At 43.4% G+C, this 17,406-nt stretch overlaps 1 protein-coding gene across 2 annotated transcripts in view; it reads left to right on the forward strand.

The window, feature by feature from the left end:
- Positions 1 to 17,406, forward strand: part of ARHGAP40 (Rho GTPase activating protein 40) — a 51,168-nt gene that overhangs the window by 7,930 nt on the left and 25,832 nt on the right. For both annotated transcript variants that reach the window (XM_019539674.1, XM_019539673.1), the window contains exons 2-3: positions 8,830 to 9,032; positions 13,648 to 13,868. In XM_019539674.1, the coding sequence (XP_019395219.1) occupies positions 8,852 to 9,032; positions 13,648 to 13,868 (402 nt within the window). In that variant the 5' untranslated portion in view covers positions 8,830 to 8,851. The remainder of the gene's footprint in view (positions 1 to 8,829; positions 9,033 to 13,647; positions 13,869 to 17,406) is intronic.

Consider the following 17,406-nt stretch of genomic DNA (forward strand, 5'->3'; position numbering starts at 1 on the left):
TCAGGAGGCACCAGTCACCCAGGCAAAATACTCAGTGATCTCCAGAGTCTCACTGTGGATCTGGATTACCAGAGCTAGGCACTGTTCATTAGGAGCCTGTTGGTGGAGGACCTTAGTCTTCTGAATGTTAAGCATCAGCTCCACTTTCTTGTATGCCTCGATTAAAGATGTAGACAGCTGCCTGAAGGTCTGCTTCTGAGGGAACACACACTACAGTGTCATCAGTATACTGGAGCTCAATTATTGAGACTGAGGTGGTCTTGGTTTGACTCAGAGTGGACTGAGGTTAAACAGCTTACCACCCATTCAGTAGTTTAGTACCCCTTCAGCTGGAAGTTTGTTGGTGGTCAGATATAGCATCATAGCAAGGAATACTGAAAAGTGTTGGAGAAATGAAGAACTCTTGCTTAACTCCCATTTTAACTTCAAAGGGATCTATGATGGATCCATTACTGAGAACCATCACTCATAAACTGTCATGGAGTAAGTAGAGGATGGTGACAAATTTAAGTGGGTATCTGTACTCCAGAAGGATCTTCCACAAACATTTCTTGGCTGACAGAGTCTAAAGCTTTTGTGAGGTCAATGAAGGCCATGTAGAAAGGCTTTTGTTGTTCCCAGTATTTCTTCTGCAGCTGGTAAGCTGTGAAGATCATGTCAGTTGTGTCTCTTGATGCCCACACTGGGATTCTGGGAGGAGCTCTTTAGCAAGTGGAAGGAGATGGTTCAGGAGGGTTCTTGCAATGATCTTTTCTGTAGTGGACAGTGAGGCTGTCCCTCTGTAGTTTCCACATTTGGACTTGTCTCCTTTTTTGAAGGTTGTTACAATCATGGTATCCCTGAGGTCGTCTGGGATTTCCTCCTTATTCCAGATCCTTAAGATGAGGGCATGAAGCTGTGATATGAGCTTCTCCCCCACTGCTTGAAGATTTCCAGGGGGATTCCGTCCATTCCACATGCAAAGAAGAACAAGGCCTTTTTGAATGGGGTTGAAAACACTTTTGTTAACAACAGAGTCTTGATTGAGAAGGCCTTCAAAATGTTCCTTCCAGTAGGCATTAGTGGTTACCCTTTCCTTGATCAGTTCTCCTCCATCCTTGGGTCTCAAGGAGGTTGGTCTCCGAGTACTCAGACCATAGATGGCTTTGGCACTGAAGAAACCATGCATATCATGGAGTTCAGTGAGATGTTGAATCTCCTTCACCATGTCTTTCCACTATTTGTTCTTTATGAGTCCTCCTTTGAACCTCTGTCGTGGCTTGTTGGAAATTCAGTGTCTTTTGCTTGGAGTTGGTGTTTTTTTTGCCAAGCACAAAAGGCCTTGCGTTTGCAACCCACCAGGAGATCCAAGAGGTGATCATTCTCATCAAACCAGTCTTGATGTTTCCTGGTAGAGAATCCAAGCATCTCTTCACAGGTGCTGATGACAGTGGCTTTGAGGCCCCCCCACATGCTGCTTATGGTCTCCCATTGTTGTTGATTGGAATTCACCAGTTTTTCATTGAAGCACTGGTGGAGGAGATCTTGCGTGCTTGGTCCTTGCGTTCTTCAACATTTGATCTTCCATCAGCATTGCTTCTGCTGCCAACTGCACTCATCATCTGGCAGCTGTTTCTTAAGGTTGAAGTTAAAAACAGGTATTAAATACTTCCGCCCGATCTACATTGCCTTCTGGATTCTGAAAGGGACCTATGGTTTCTTTGGTCTTCCTCTTGCTTTTTGAAGTTCTCCCTGAGCTAGGATTTTTCTTCCTAAGCTAGGCATGGTGGATTGAAATTGTACTTATTAGTGCTGTGGTGTAAAGTGTTACTGTAGTGCTTGGAAAACTGATCTTGAGATTGAGGGTTACTACTATGAGAAAAAAGATATGTCTGGACACTGCATGTGTCCAGAAAGTGTTTGGAAAGTATAAGATGGGGTAAAACGATATATGATAATATGCGGAAGAGGAGGGTGAGGGGAGATTCAATGCTGATTTGGAGAATCAGTGATTTGGCCGTAGACATAGCTTTATATGTTTTTACATACCTTGAGGTAGGAGGTGTGGCTCGTGAGTGCTGCGATCCTGGGGTGCATGGAGCATCCCACAAGAGTGTGCCACCCCCCATGCGCTCGGCAGCGAACCCAGAAGAGGACTAGAAGTACTTCCTGTCCACTTCTGGGTCCACTGGGGAGTGTGCTGGCCACCCCGGCTCAGTGATTGGCTGCAGGGGGACCCTGGGTGCCCCCCCCGCCGACCCTCAGACCCAGGAGGCACCAGTTGCTGAGCTCCCAGTGTGCTCCCCAGCGGAATGCACTGGGGAGTTGAGTCCATTTTTTAATTTTATTTTATTTTATTTTATTTTTTAATATTCTGTTCATTTATGAAGTAAAGTTCCTAGGAATGCAGGGTTCACAAATCGGCAGGTCTGGTATTAAGCAGGGTTTCAGGCATTGGATTAAATGGTTTGCAATGGTCTCTTCTGGGGTTTTTTGGAGTGTGTTAATCTAAGTGAATAAACCTGACTGGTCAACTGGCCTTTCTAAACATGCTGGCTAAATGTCTTGACTTCCCTAAGCTTCTCTACCTCTGAGACAAAGGGGTTGTATTTAGTACATGCCATACCAAACTCCATTATATGTTAGACCATTCCTTGAAGAATGGACTATGTTGCCATTGAGCATAGTGAGAGTGCTTTGTATCCTCACCAAAACACTTCTGTATTCACTATATTTTAAGTGGAGGAAGGTGAAAGACTGGATATCCTAACTGGACCCACATGGGAGGGAAAATGCCTAACTGTTCAGATCTAGTTGCTTTCTAATGCCTTCATGCTGTTCAGGAGGGAGAAGAAAAGGTTCAGAAAGAAAAGGGAAAATCTCCCATTGTGAGCTCTGATTAACGAATCTGTTCTGCGTGTACATCTGGCAGAACTCAGTAGTTCACCTCTTCAGTAATAATAAACTGTTGACTCCAGGCTGCAGTTTGGAAGCAAGTTAGGGGACTCATTTTGCTATTGCATGGTACTTCTGCATTTCTTGAAATCTGGTACAGCTGTGAGAGCTATTTGTCTTCTCTCTCAAGATTTGAAAACAGAAGTTAGTAGGTGTCTTGTCTTCTTTTGAATGAATGACTTGACCTGTCAGATTACCTCTGATTGTGGCTTTTCCCTCTTTAGAACTCTTATGCCATGTAGAATGGATCATGGTTTGTGTGTGCGCTTGCACAGTGTCTTTCATTGTAGCTTCAAAATCTCACCTGTCTGTTTCTTCCTTGTTTCCAGGTGCATCTGTGGACATAGCTCAGCTCTTTAGAAATGCTTCTAAAATAAGTGGTAGTTGAGTACCTCTCATATATTATAGTATTTGGAAGATTTCACCCCCTTCACTTTCTGTATTTCCTCACCCTAGTTAGGCTTGGAACACTGTTTAGAGTGGGTCAGATTTCTTGGCTTAAATTCACAGTGAGCATCCTCTTCTAAGCGTTTCAACACAATTGGAGGAAACCTTTTTGTTGATACATCTGAGTTCTTGGTATAGAAAGAGCATTGAGCAAATGGGGCAGAAATCCAAGGAGTTGCAAACTTATTGAGAATAGCGCTCTGGGTGGAATGATTCAACCTTGGAACAAAGTGAACACATAGCAACCCTGTGTTTAGTTTTAGTATAAGCTTCAAAAGTGCCTCGGGTTACATGAGTGTTTATGATGTACTCAGTTTTGTTGTTAGTGTCTAGGAGTAGAATGACAATTACACTGGCTCACAGTGTTGTAATCCTGGACTTCTACATCAAGGGTAAAAAATTGTATAGGGAGCCACCAGGATCCAGGAACAAGGGCCTCTGCAGAGAGGGTAATATAGAGTTTTTAGTCCTAGTAAGTTCATGAGAGAGTGAATCTTTAAAATTCACCACCTTCTGGTTACCTTTTAACCTCTTAGGCTGCTTGTACACACCACAGGGGTTTAATTCGGTTTAGTTCTCCCTAAATTGAAACGGTGGGTTTTTAAAAACACTGCTACAATTTTGGGAGAATTAAACCGAATTAAGCCCCTGTGGTATTGGAGCCTGATCCTTACCTGCTTCTTTGGCAGCAGTGGGGGGTGGGCAAGCTGCCGGCGGGCCGAACGGTCCCTGAGCCGTGTGGGGGGACCCCCCCAGGCAGCATCTGCCTGCTGGCACCCAACCCAGGAAGTCCTGGAGGGCACTGCAGCATTGGAGGGAACCACTGGGTCCCCACACAGCTCAGGCAGGCAGGTTCTGGGGAAGACAGGGGAAAAAGAAAAATCGGGCTCGTGGGTTTGTTTGTTTTTTTTTTCCTTCAGTGGAGCCTGCCTGCATGGGCTGCTGCTGGGTCCCTGGCTTCTAGCCACTGTTGCACTTGGAAAGGTAGCAAATTGAAACACGTTGGAGGTGTTTTATCCTCCTGCGTACCAAAGTCATTTAAAGTGCCATATGCTGCTGAGCATGCAAACAGTAATGCCGTTAAAGCGGTGCAAAAGGGCATTTAAGCCACTTTAAAGGCCAATTTTGTGGCGTACACAAAGGCCCCTAGATTTCCTACCATTTTAAGCCGAGGGTTGCCCTGAGGATCTTAGAGGAGGACTAGTGAGATGATTCTTTGGCAGAAATCCCAAGGGTAGCTGACCTTTCACATATCTCTTCCGCTCAACTTGCTGCTTCAGTAAGGCTTTCAGACCTATGCCTAAGTCCCATTTATTATCAAGGGTTGCTGAACTGGGCCATCTGCCACACTTCTCTTCCATTTCTTACCCTGATTTCTCCCCACCCCCCTGCCCTCGGATTGTCAGTACCACGGACTTTATTCTGGTTTATCTGATACTCCTATACATCCTGGTACTCCTTTCCATGATGCTACACTGTTCTGTATTGAATGGGCCTCTATACTGATCTTCAAGGCCTTGTCCTTTTAGATTCCTTCTCAATGCTCCGTGTATTGTAAGGTCTTCTCTACAATTAATTTTTGTAAGCTAGAAACTCTCATTTACCATTAAACAAGCTGAAGAAGAAAAGGTTAGATTGATGTGGCTGACGTCACTGTAGAACAGTTTCTTTACTGTGCGTGTTGCAACCTGCCTTTTTTTCTGGCTAATTTACTCATGGTTGGTTAATTTTTAAAACTTGTAAGCATTACGCTTTTATGACTGCAGTGAGTCTGAGTGAACTTGGTTATTCCACCTACTCCTTGCTCAGTCACAGCTGGCCAGCGACCATTAAAACGACACAATCTACACCTCTGATCTAAACTACCGCTCTCTATGCAAGTCACTAAATGTTCTTTCCTCACTCACTGTCTTCACAAGTCAGCCGGAGCCAGTCTTGAATCTGAGGGTAACTTTCCACCTCAGGTGGGTTTCTAAAAGCAATACAGTATGCAGCTAACTTTTCTTTTTTCTTTAGAAAATTGAAAGGAAAATGTTAGTTGCCTTCAGTGCATGTTGAGCCTGATTTCTGCTGTTTCCTTTTTTCTTCCATAATAGGAGAGGATGAAACGGTACTTGGGGCACTAGCCTAGGACTTCAAGCTTGGTTTGAGCTCCTTCTCTGCAGCAGAGGTCATAACATGACCTCATGCTTCAATTCTCAATTTGTAATATGTCTTCCCTTCTGTGGCTGGGTTATGGGGGAATAAAAAACATTTTAAAGATGGGGAGCTGCCCAGACAATGTTAGTAACGGGGCCTAGATAAATGTTTTAAATTGGTCCAACTGTTCCATTATGTTCCATAGTGCTACCTGCTCCACAGATCTGCCTCCAAATCTGTTTGTAGTGTGTATGGGCGTGGAACCAAGAATGCTCATGGACCAAACTGAGGTTAAAAAACTGCTATTTACTTGGTCACAAGTCATGGTTTATTTGTGTTTGAGCAGAGATGATCATTAATGGCATAACCATGGATATAGTGCATTGTTTTTTCTCCTCTACTGCTTTTACTATCTTATCTTCTGTCTGGCCCACAGATTTGTTGGCTTTTCTGTACCCAGGTGGGTGTTGGCGTAGAAGTGTGTGGATTTATTTGGAGTTTTCTTGTTTCCCTCGGGCAAAAGTGACATTCTCAAATTCATTGTTTAGATCATGTGCAGGAGTTTCATTCAGCTGCAGTGGGGTCAAACAAAATTCAGATCCGATGTTTTGTGTGCGCATTTTAACTGTAATTAGGTATAAATGTAATTACTTCTGCACATATTTATATATAAATATCTGTGTTTGTACAGATAAGAGACTTGTTTCTTTGGCTCCAACTTACTACCATTTTACAGAGCTATGCGACGTTCTTTTGTTCCTCTAGATTATTTCCTTGGTGAAGCCTTTCATCCGTACAGAATGATAAACAGATCTGGTCACTGAAACTAGCTTAATCAGGTGGCCATTACTTACATTTGGCACTGGTTTAGGGAAATACAAAGCAAAACTGTTTAGTCTTAAAAAATAAGTCCCTCACCACCTTACCCTGCCTGTTTTCATTTCCTCCTTTTGTGGAGTGGTTATCAAGTCTCTCTCTATGATCATTTTCTCATTTCTTTGAGACCTACGTATGGTATGACAATAGTTGCTTGTTTTGACTGTGAATAGTACAGCATTTTACAATAAGGAAAAGAGGGTAATATCACATAGTACCAGATTATATATCCTGGGGGCAGCAGCTCATCTGAGTTGATAGTATACTAGGCTTAAAGTAGATTTTATGGGACTTTTGGAATAGTCTGATATGACCTGTATATCTCAGGCCGTAGAATGGACTCTATTAATTGCATAAAAAAGGACATTTTCATTGGGGTCACAGGGAATTCCTTATTTCAAGTTAAGCTTGTGGTCTTGGAGAGGTTTGCAGTGGCTTTTGAATTAGCAGTTAGTCATGTGGCAGGCAGGTAGGCAGGCATGTTTGGAGGATGGAGATATTTGAGTATGCTTTGAGGTCAGTGCTGAGAAGCTCCTTTTTGCCAAATCCCTATTTTTAGTATTGCCAACTCCTGAAAGTAGAAACTGGACAGGAAAACCTGTTGCTAGACTGTTTACCAAGTGTTCCGTATCATACATGATCCTGTTCCAGTCTACTGTGTCTACATTTTGACTCTAAGCTTATAGACAAATAGGGTTGGAAGGGACTTCAGGAGGTCACCTAATCCAAGCCCCGGCTCAAAGTAAGACCATCCTGAACTAGGTCCTTCCAGCCAGGGCTTTGTCAAGCCAGGCCTTAAAAACCTCCAAGAATGGAGATTCCACCACATCTCTGGGTAACCCGTTCCAGTGCTAGCAAGAGAGATCCTGAAAAAAGATATCAGTTCTAGTGACAAAACTGCTAAATTAGCAATGCTACCAGTTTGGACTCCAAATTGTGTCAAGCAAGGTTCTTTCTGAAACTGCAAATGTATTTATTTTGTGTTGTCATCCTCTACCTTTTCCATATGCCTAGGAGTGTGTTAAGTGTGTCATTAAGCAGGATTTCATTTCTGAAGACTAATTTGTGGGTTTGCAAAGGCATCATATATGAGAGGGTAGAAAACAGTCAAAAGTCTTTAATATGACAGCAGTTGGAAGGCTGCATTTGGCACTGGGCTCTTATTATCAGACAGTTATCAATATTAACATGAGGAAGTTGAAAGATGACCATAAGAAATAAGCAGGAGGAGTTGATATCAGGGGGGAGAAATTTTACATTTTTTGCTGATGTGTAATAGGTAATAAGAAAAGGGCAGAAAAGGATTCTTGTTCCTGAAGTCCCAGCTATATATGATTCCTTGTGAAAAAATAAAGTAAGTTGAACCCTAAAAATCATTTCACTTGAAAATTGAATGTTTCCCCTTTTTATTTTTTTTCTGAGCGCCTGTGTTTGAACCCTTTGGGTTTCATATGTTCAAACTTCCTTTCCTCAGTTATGAGAGTACTGAAACTATCTTTGTTGAATGCTCAGATTCTCACATAATTGCATGACTTCAGAGCTGAACTTCACAACAAATGCTAAGTCATTTGAGAACTGAGATAATACAGCAAGGGGTGGTCCTGAGTTGCTTCTGTGTCTAGTGACAGCTCTCTGAAATGCAAGGACTTTAATAATGGTAGGACATGCATCAGCTAATTTAACAGCCTGATATTTGACAGATGTCACATCAGGGCTAGTTTAGTTAAGTTACAATGAAATTTATGGTGGTCATCTGCTGGTTGCAAGTAATTTTGATATCCAGTTTTGTGGTGATTGTGGTTTTTAAAACAAATATCAGTTGCATTTCAAACCCAGTAATGTTCTCTCTGATTTCCTATAGACTTTTAGGGTTTGTCTCCTGAAACTCGAATACCATCCATTTCCTTACCCTGTTTTACTCTTATCCTTGTGTAGGAGAACTCCACATGTCGTCCTAGTCTCATGTAAGGCCTTGAACCGGGTCTCAAGTGGTTTGTGCTTGCTCTTTGCACTGATGTATGATATTGTATTGTACATCACCTGGTCTTACTCTGTGAGAAGAGTGTATGTTAAGAAATGATCAGAATCCGGCACTTTTGAAGATGCTGCAAGCTTCTCTGGACTAAGCGGCTGGGGATTTTGTTTGCTCCTTGCTTATACTGAAGAGTGGTCCCTGTTCAGTCACTGGAAAAATAAGACAAGGAATCTTGTATTGCCACAGCCTCCACAAGCGTGTAGGCTTGTTAATGAGCTTGTTTCTAGCCTTCAGCCTTTTATTACACTAAACAAAAGCAATAGGGCGTCTAGCACTTATCTTTATTTGGTTGTTGCAGTCATTAATCGTAGAGGACTGATGTAGTCTCACTAAGTATGAATGCTGAGTTTAGAGGATAGTGTTTTATTTAATTTCTGTCTCCCCTTATCTCACCCTAGCACCAGAAATTGCCCCTGCCAGATGAGCCTGCTTCCTCAGAAGAGTTCTCTGGAGCCCCCAGTGTTGGAGCGTGTGAATTCAAGGGCAGATTCTTTGGACAACTTATCAATGGACAATTTTTGGCTGGAAGTGGAGAACATCAAACAAAGCACTGAAGCAGAGCAAGAGGAATGCGGCCTTGCAGAAGTCAAAACCCCAGAGGGTAGGTTGCTGGAACTGTTGCTGAGGAATATGGAAGGAGGGAGGAGAAAGACAAGTGACATAAATTGCAAGGGAAAGTAATCCTGCCAAGTAAACTTTTCACAATATTTAAGTGACTTAAGACCACATGCCACTTTTTCAAAAAATAACTTGCGTGTGTACACATTCTTGAAAGGTAAATTAAATTGCCCATCTTGCTAAAGATTCTAGTATACGGAGGGAATTGTACAGCGTGTACTGCAGTGGGCTACTCTTGCTCATCATTTAGTATGCCAGACTTTAATTTGCAAACCTGGTGGATATCAGAGGGGCCCTCTTTATCTTTAATTTTTTGTGGTGGTGTAACTTGAAAGAGCCCTAGAAAACACCCAGCATTATTAATATGCAAGGTTCCTTTTATTTGGCGGTGTTTAACAGTGCAGTATTTCTCATGTGTTAGGGTATAATAGTGTTCAGGATTAGGGAGGTAATTTAACCTCTTTAATTAAAATTGATACTAGGAATGAACCTATTCAATATTTTTCTATGTTTTGGATCACTCTTGATTACATGATGGTTTATAAATGATAACAAAGATAAGGTAGCCACACAGAGCAATTTGGATCAGCTGGTAAATTCAAACAAAAAATACATGCAACTATGATCTTGCTTTTTTTTTTTTTTTTTTACTGTAAGTTCAGGTGCTGCGAAAAAGCCCATGTCTATAGAATGGGGACTGGATCCTGGATGGACCTGACAAATAATTTGGGAACTACTGTAGATAAGCAACTGAATGAGAGCTCCTGTTTTAGTGCTGTAGCATAAAGGGCGATTGGAGTATACCTGCAGCAGAGTAGTGTAGGGTAAGGGAGGTGATTTTCTACTTCTGTCCGTAAGGGTGACGTGAAAAATACTGTCCAGTTATAGTATTCACATCTTAAAAAGGTAGCTTTATAAAAATTAGGGAGGATGTACAGAAGAGCCACAGAACTTGATTGAGACGTGGAGACACATCATTAGGATGAAATACTGTACAGGAATCACATTTGTCCTTATCAAAGGGAATGGACTTCTTACAGTGTGTGGGTAGCTTCATTGGGAAAAATATACTGAGTGTAAAGGACTCTTATATTCAGGGGAGAAAGGCAGAACAAGAGCTGATAGCTGGAAATGGAAGTTAGAAAGAGCTTTAATAGTGTGGTGATTAACCATTGGAAAGAGTTGCCATGGCAGTGGTGGGTTCTCCATCTCTTGATTCCTGCAGACCAGAATAACATCATGGAACATATGCTTTAGTCAAACAAAAGTTTTTGGTTTAATACAGGGGAGCCAGGCAAAATGTAATGGTCTGTATTACTGAAGGCTAAATGGCCTGCTAGCCTCTAACGGCCTGCGTCCAGAAAACATTCTCAAACTTTTGAAACTACCCGTTTCTTGCAGTCTTTACGGACCGCTAGATGGCACTGCAGCCTGAGCTCAGCTACACAAAGCTTTGAGGAGGCCATCCACAAACCTGTTAGATCCTGAAGTACAAAGGAAAAGGAGTTGGCAGTCCGGCTGATGGTTTAAAGCACCTTCAGGACAGAATTTGCTTCAGGCCATGTTTCTCAAACTTTGGAAATAGCTTCATATAGTGGAGACAAAACACACAGACTCTGTGCAAATTAAGTGCTACACCAATGCTGGAACACACAAAAAGCCCTTGTTTCTCACTTGGAAAAATGAATTATGATCACCCCTAACTCTTGGTGAGAGGCTTATTTCAGCATTCATGTAATCTTATCCAGGTCACTTCTGGTTATTTTATTCTCTCCCCATGTCTAATGCTGCTTCTAAGTCTTTCTGTAGAACTGTTTAGAGAAGTCTGTAGTTTTCTCCATTCTTCTGAAATTGTACTTGAATCCTAGCTTTCTTGCAGTACCGCCTCTCTTGGCTTGTTCAGGGCCTGTGTCAGTATCTGCCCCTGACATGTCACAAGCATGTACATTTAAAGAGGAATGTTTCAGTGCCAGGTTTTTCCCCATCCAAAAATGGAGGGAACATAGTAGGAGGTCAAAATAAACTCACGTGGTATGAAAACCAGAGCTTGACTGAAAATAAAGCTGTAATTGCTGAAAAGCTTGCAAGCTGTATCTGTCCAGCCCAGTGACTTGGTATGGCTTAGAAATGCTTCCAGTAACATCCTTTCCATTCAGCTTTGTCAAGTCTGTTTCATCAGGTATTGGGCATTTCCTACCTATAATATTTTAGAGTTACAACTTGCCCCTCTCTACTCCAGGATTACTCTTAGAGTAATTCGGAAGGAGTGCGTTCCTTCATGAATGTTATTTTTGGCTAAATTGCATTTTGAAAAATGCAGTGATCTTAATTGGTATTCTTAAAGTACCCACTTTCCATATTCTTCGTTCAGTGATGCATCCTGGGAATGTTGTCTACTTAACACCTACATTGTTTATCTTGATTCTCCAGATTAAATGTCCTTGGCCAAAAGTTTATAAACTAGCTAACTGGATGGTTCCACCCAGTGAAGTTTCCCAGACAATCAACCAGTCATACTTGTTTCTTTTCAAGCTAGCAGCAATTATTAAATAGAAATTATTTGGATACATTGTTATCTAAGGGATTCTGATGTTTGCATTGGCCAGCAGGGTTTAATAGAAGACCATTTAATCAGACCTCTACCTCTCTCTATCTGTTAGCTTAACATCCTGTTATATGACTGGATTTGGAAATTTTTAAAAGTTGCAAGAAAACATCGTTGATTTATTCTCCCTTCCCTCCCCACGTCCTCCTCCTTGCCCCCAACACCTACCTCTAAAATATAATTGGCATCCATCCCTCCCCCTGGCAGACCTCCCACCAAACTTTTTTCAATTTCAGAATAAAGGGTGCCATGCAAAATTCTTCAGTTGGATGAAGGCTGCAGGCCTGCTGTTAAATGAATAAGTTTTAAACACGCACATGTTCTCCGGGAATTCAGTGGCACTACTTGAGTGTGCAAATGTTTACAGAGCTTGGGACCAAAATTTATTTTTTCAATTACTTGTGAGAGCCATTTTTTACTTAAAGCGGAATTTTCCTTAGCATTTATTTTTGCCAGCATTTTTCCATTTCATTGACAAGGTTTTGGGGTTTGGGTTTTTTGGGGGGGAGAGGGTTGTAAAAAAACAAAAACAAAAACCAAAAAAACCAAACAAGGGGAAGACAGCTTCCCAGCTCTAGGTTTTGAAACCCATTATTTTCCAGTCAGGTCTGTAAATAAACATGCACATCTGTAAAGCTGCTTGTAGTACACCGAATGCATGTAGTAGACAAAAACTGGGCTGAAGTAGGGGGTGGGTGGTGGGCTACAGGTATGCAGTATATAAAGCATGGAGCCACACATCAGTAGTCTTTTCCTCAGAGTTCAAACAGCTGCCACCTTGAGTGCATTGTCTGACCTCCACTCAGAAAAGCAGCATGCACACAGGATTTGTGCTCTTGTACTTGGAGTTTAACTGTTCTGTTTTAAGAAATAGTGTTAAGCTTGTGCAAACGACCTTGCCTTCAGCATTGTCTGGCTTCTGGCAGTATCACTTGGAAAATTTAACACACTTTGAGCATAACTTTTTTTTTGTTTTGTTTTTTTTACAGATTTAGGAATAAAACACAACATTAAGTCAACTTAATGAGCGCACAGAAATACTGTAGGGTATGGTTGGGTCTCCCTGAAATGTAATGTGTCAGTAAAAAGTAACAGCCACAAAGATGATCCTGTGCTTTTAAGTATAGTTTAAATTAAAACGTGAATATGATTCTAGGCAGACTCTGGGAGTTAAAGTAGCTGAATTCAAAACAGTAAGCTACATACCCTGGTCCAGTTCTTTCTTTAAGAATTAAAGAGCGAATTAGAGATCCAATAGCGAGGGAAAGTATAAAAGCCACATGTGGAATATTTTTGCTGTGATATGTAAGAGAATGCTTCTTTTGATAGTGCTAGGGGATGTTCAGTAGGTCAGATTCATTCCTGGTATGAATTGGCACCAACTTTTGTTGAAATCAATCATTGTGCTGCTTTATACAACTTTTGTTTTATACAAGACTTATTTTCTGCTGTGTGTGGTTTCCCCCCACCCCACGAGGCTCATGCAAGGCCAGGTTAGGCAAAGGAGAGGGAGAGGGCACTAGCCTTTCCTTCTTGTCCTTTGAAAGGGAATTCACTATCAGATTCAGCTAAAAGCACAGTCCTTGCACTCACTAGAGCTTGCTCTCTGCAGATATGCCACGTGCTACTGTTTATTCCAAAGAGGACTATGCTAGTGGGGCTGTAGTTTTGCTGTTTAGCTGCAAAGAAAGTCTGTGTTGTGGGTATGGCCCTTGTTTCTCAAATGACTCTTGGGAGCTGGGGCAGGGGAGAATGTCTTTGGTGCTTCACTGGGGTAGTTGGCTTATACCTGTTCCTAAGCCAGGACTGGGGCTTGAAGTCCCAGCAGCTGTCTTGGCTTTGTAATTCCTTTTGTACTAAGGAAGAGAACCATACAGCACTGGACATGTCTGAATGCCTTCCAAGCCTTGCTTTTGGACTGTATCAGTTATATTGAATCGTTACCTCCCCTGCTTTTTGACACTGACTCTGTCCTTCATCCCTTGCCTCTCAGAGGGAGAAGCTGAAGCTGCATGGCTACAGGATGCAGGCCTCTCTGATCTGATTGGGGATAATGCTGCAGACAATGGCAATATTGTGCTGCTTTCTACCTTGACCAAGACCCAGGCTGCAGCTGTGCAGAGAAGGCTGGATACCTACTCACGGTCTCGTCGGAAGAAGAACAAACAGCCTGTGCGTGACGTCCGAGATATTTTTGGAGTGATAAATTCTGGGGTATGTTGCTTTACTGACTCGTCTGAAGTATTTCCATGCAGCTTCCTTGACTTTATGGAGACAGACTTATTTTATTCCAAACCAGTATTGTCACCTTTTTGAGTCTTCAGCAGAGCTGAACTCACAGGGTGCCTCCACACATACAGGCACATGTGCTTTCAGCAGCTCAATAGGAGGAGCACAAATTTGAGCTGGAGATTTTCCTCCACAAGTGCCTGGACAAGCGCTTTGGTGTGGGACAAGTTGTGCCACTTGGGGCAAAATAACCCTGCCCAACTCCTCCTAGAGCTGCAGACAGGGGGAGCGAGAACCTGGGGCCAGCCCAAGGTAGTATAAAACCCTGCCCTGTGCTGGCTTCAGCAGTATAAAAACCTGCCCTGGCAAGTAGCTCAGGGCTACTTGCTTTCAGGAGGTTCTGGGGCCTGGCCAGTTGGTATCTAGGGACACTACTCCTTGTGCCAGCTGAACTGCTGCAGCAGCCCTAACTGAGGGTTCCCTGCACCCTCTACCCACTGCACCAGTCTGACTGGGAGTCGCTGCCTGGCTATGACCTGCTGCCACCTGCAACAGCACTGCCAGACCCGCGGTGTGGGTGGGGAGAAAGTACATGGCAGGACCTGGTCCAACACAGTCTGCTAGCATGCACCTTTGCACAGGACTGGGAGGCACAGCTCTGGGGCATGCAGCTGCTGTACAAAGGCATGCAGGCCAGTCTGAGAAGGCTTGGCTGGGCGGGTGCGTTTTCTGTGAGGCTCCAGTGGTGATGCACCATGGCCTGTTGTAGGCACAGTGCTGTGGCTGTGCATTGCCACCTGAGCCTCATGGAAAACGTGCCCAGCATGACCCAGCCCAGGCAGTGTAGTTAGCACGCCTTTGCACAGGACCTGTGTATCCCTGGTCCACGGCAGAGGTGTGCGAGGGTCCTGCTGCACACTTCGTGGAGGGGCTTAAATGGGGGCCGCTGCATGCCTGCCCCCCCATCTCTCCCCTTAGTGCTGGTGGCAGTAGTCAACGTGGCTGTGGCCTGGCTGCAGGCGCAGCTAATGGCAACGCGGTGCTGTGTGACCCGGGCTCTGTACATGCTGAATGGCACGGCCCGGCCCGGCCCGGCCCGGCCCAGCCCAGCCCGCAAGTGCATGGCTTTCCCAGTCATGTCCAAAGCCATGCACTAGCAGGCTGGATCCATTCAGCGTGTACAGAGCTTGGGGCACATGGTGCAGTGTCGCTGCTGGCTGTGCCTGCAGCTGGGCCGGCTGTTGCCACCAGCACTGCAGGGGGCAGGTAGGGGGGCAGGCATGCGGCAGCCTCCATTTGAACTCCTCCACAAACCCACCCACATCCCCTCCACCCCCACGTCCGTACTTACCTGTGACAGTGCTGAGGGTCCCGATCCTTGCCATGCTTCTGCTTGCCCCACCATGTTAAGGGTTTGTGCCCCTCCGTGCTGGGGAAGCAGGAACACCATAGAGATGCTATGGCCAGAAACCTGAGTGTCTATTTGTAGGACTGGCTCCCGGGTTACCACCTCGGGGCATAGTCGGGGATCATGCCCTGCCCTTTTTCCCCCCTGTGTTTTATTTTGATACCTGAATATCCAGGTATCAAATTTTGAGCCTGTGCTGCAAATATGCAGCATGAGGAACGTTTTTTTGTTTGCAACGTGCCTCTTGCCGTATCACAAGCTGCTTTGAGATGTGGTAAGATGCATGTACAGGCTTGTACATAGAGTTTATGCATCTGATGTGCAGTAAAACTAATGCTATAGAATCTGGGTTTTTAAGGACTTCCTTTGAAGTGAATGTAGTGGTAGGGAAAGGTGACTGACTCTGTCTTTTAGCTAGAAGGCTTCACTCTTTAGCCACAGATCAGAAGTGGCATAGGTCATAACAGCATCGGTTTGCCAGCTACTCTCCTGCCCAAGTACTTCCTGGAGTATCTACCTTCCTGAAGACTGCCAGCAATATCTCTATTACCTTCACTCATGATGGAAACCTTTTGTGATGCTGGATATTATTTACTGTATTCTGGGTCTGACACATTTACATAAGTTCTCAGCTTGTGTGACTTGAGGGGGGGGACTCTATGAAGTACCCTACTGCTGAGTATACCATGCAGTATTTTATTTGTATTCCAGTAGCATTTGGGGCCTCATCAGGCCAGGGAGTTTATGTAGTTGTAGACTATTTTTGCCTGAAAGAGTTCACAGCCTAATTAAACTACATGGACATAATGGAAAGGAGAATATTTATTTATCTATGATCTGGTGTTGAGTTTTTGTGGCCGGTGGGCACATATACACTTGCACTTCAATATGCAATTCAATATGCACTTTTACTGTGCATTAAAGTGGCCCTTTAAAAAACACGCAATTATGCTAATACACATTAATATAGGTTATTGTGCATTAAGCGTCACTTAAACTATGTGCATTTGTTAATGCTTATTAAGGCAGCCTAATGCATATTACTTGATACCTTACACTGGAGGTACTACATTTATTGCACATTTAGAAAAAGCACCTTAATGCACATGCATTAGTGTGTAAAAGGGAGAGATCTGTTCTTAGCATATGTTCTGTAACGCATTTGTTACTACAGTCCTATTAACCTGAGTCATTGGATTACTTAGCCCTTTTGCCAGTTAATTGATTCTAATAAGTTTTTAGAGGAACAGTTAATCTTACTTGAGAACTATGTAGATATAACAGTTGTTTAAACCTATCTCCATTATGGGTTCTGGAAACTGTCCTTGCTGATAAATTCACCCATGTGAGTTTCCATAATAGAACTTGCCCAGGTCCTTCCTTTCCTGTCACCTGCTGCTGCCTTGGAGATTTGAAATACTCATTTATACAGTCTGAGACTAGCTTTTCATTTTTACAAAACATACTTTTTCCTTAATTGAGGTGGTCTTTGGTTTAAATATAAAATAGATCTGGTCTGTTTGAAATGAATATAATAAAGAGTATAAAAGTATTTTAAATTCAAGACCCTGGAAAGTCTACCAAAGCTGAATAGTAATTGCTGCTGACTTCTATAGCTACCCACAGTCTGTACAAATCTGACTGTGGGGTAAAACTTCTCTGACACCAAATATGTCAATTAATTTGACCCTGAGCAGAGGGGAAGGATTTCCTAATGAGAAACCTCTGGCTTTTGTCCCAGAACAAGCACAGGTACACCCCAGTTGAAGTCACAAGCAGGTCCAAGAAGGTGATCCTCCCCCTCTATGCGAACTTGGTCAGGCCGCAGCTGGAGTACTGCGTCCAGTTTTGGGCGCCGCACTTCAGAAGGGATGTGGACAACATGGAGAGGGTCCAGAGGAGGGCCACCCGCATGATCAGGGGGCAGCAGGACAGGTCATATGAAGAGAGGCTACAGGACCTGAACCTGCTCAGCCTCCCCCCGCCCGGTCCAGTCACACAGGCTAAGTACAGCCAGTCAAAAAGACTGAGGTTGAATTGATTCATTCTTTGCAGGTTAGTCTAAGCTGCAAAGATTGAATTGATATGAAAATGAACAGACATTCCCTTTTGATT

Source organism: Crocodylus porosus, unplaced genomic scaffold (genome assembly GCF_001723895.1).
Source record: "Crocodylus porosus isolate Cpor-Errol unplaced genomic scaffold, CroPor_comp1, whole genome shotgun sequence".
In the NCBI taxonomy this organism is placed as follows: domain Eukaryota; kingdom Metazoa; phylum Chordata; order Crocodylia; family Crocodylidae; genus Crocodylus; species Crocodylus porosus.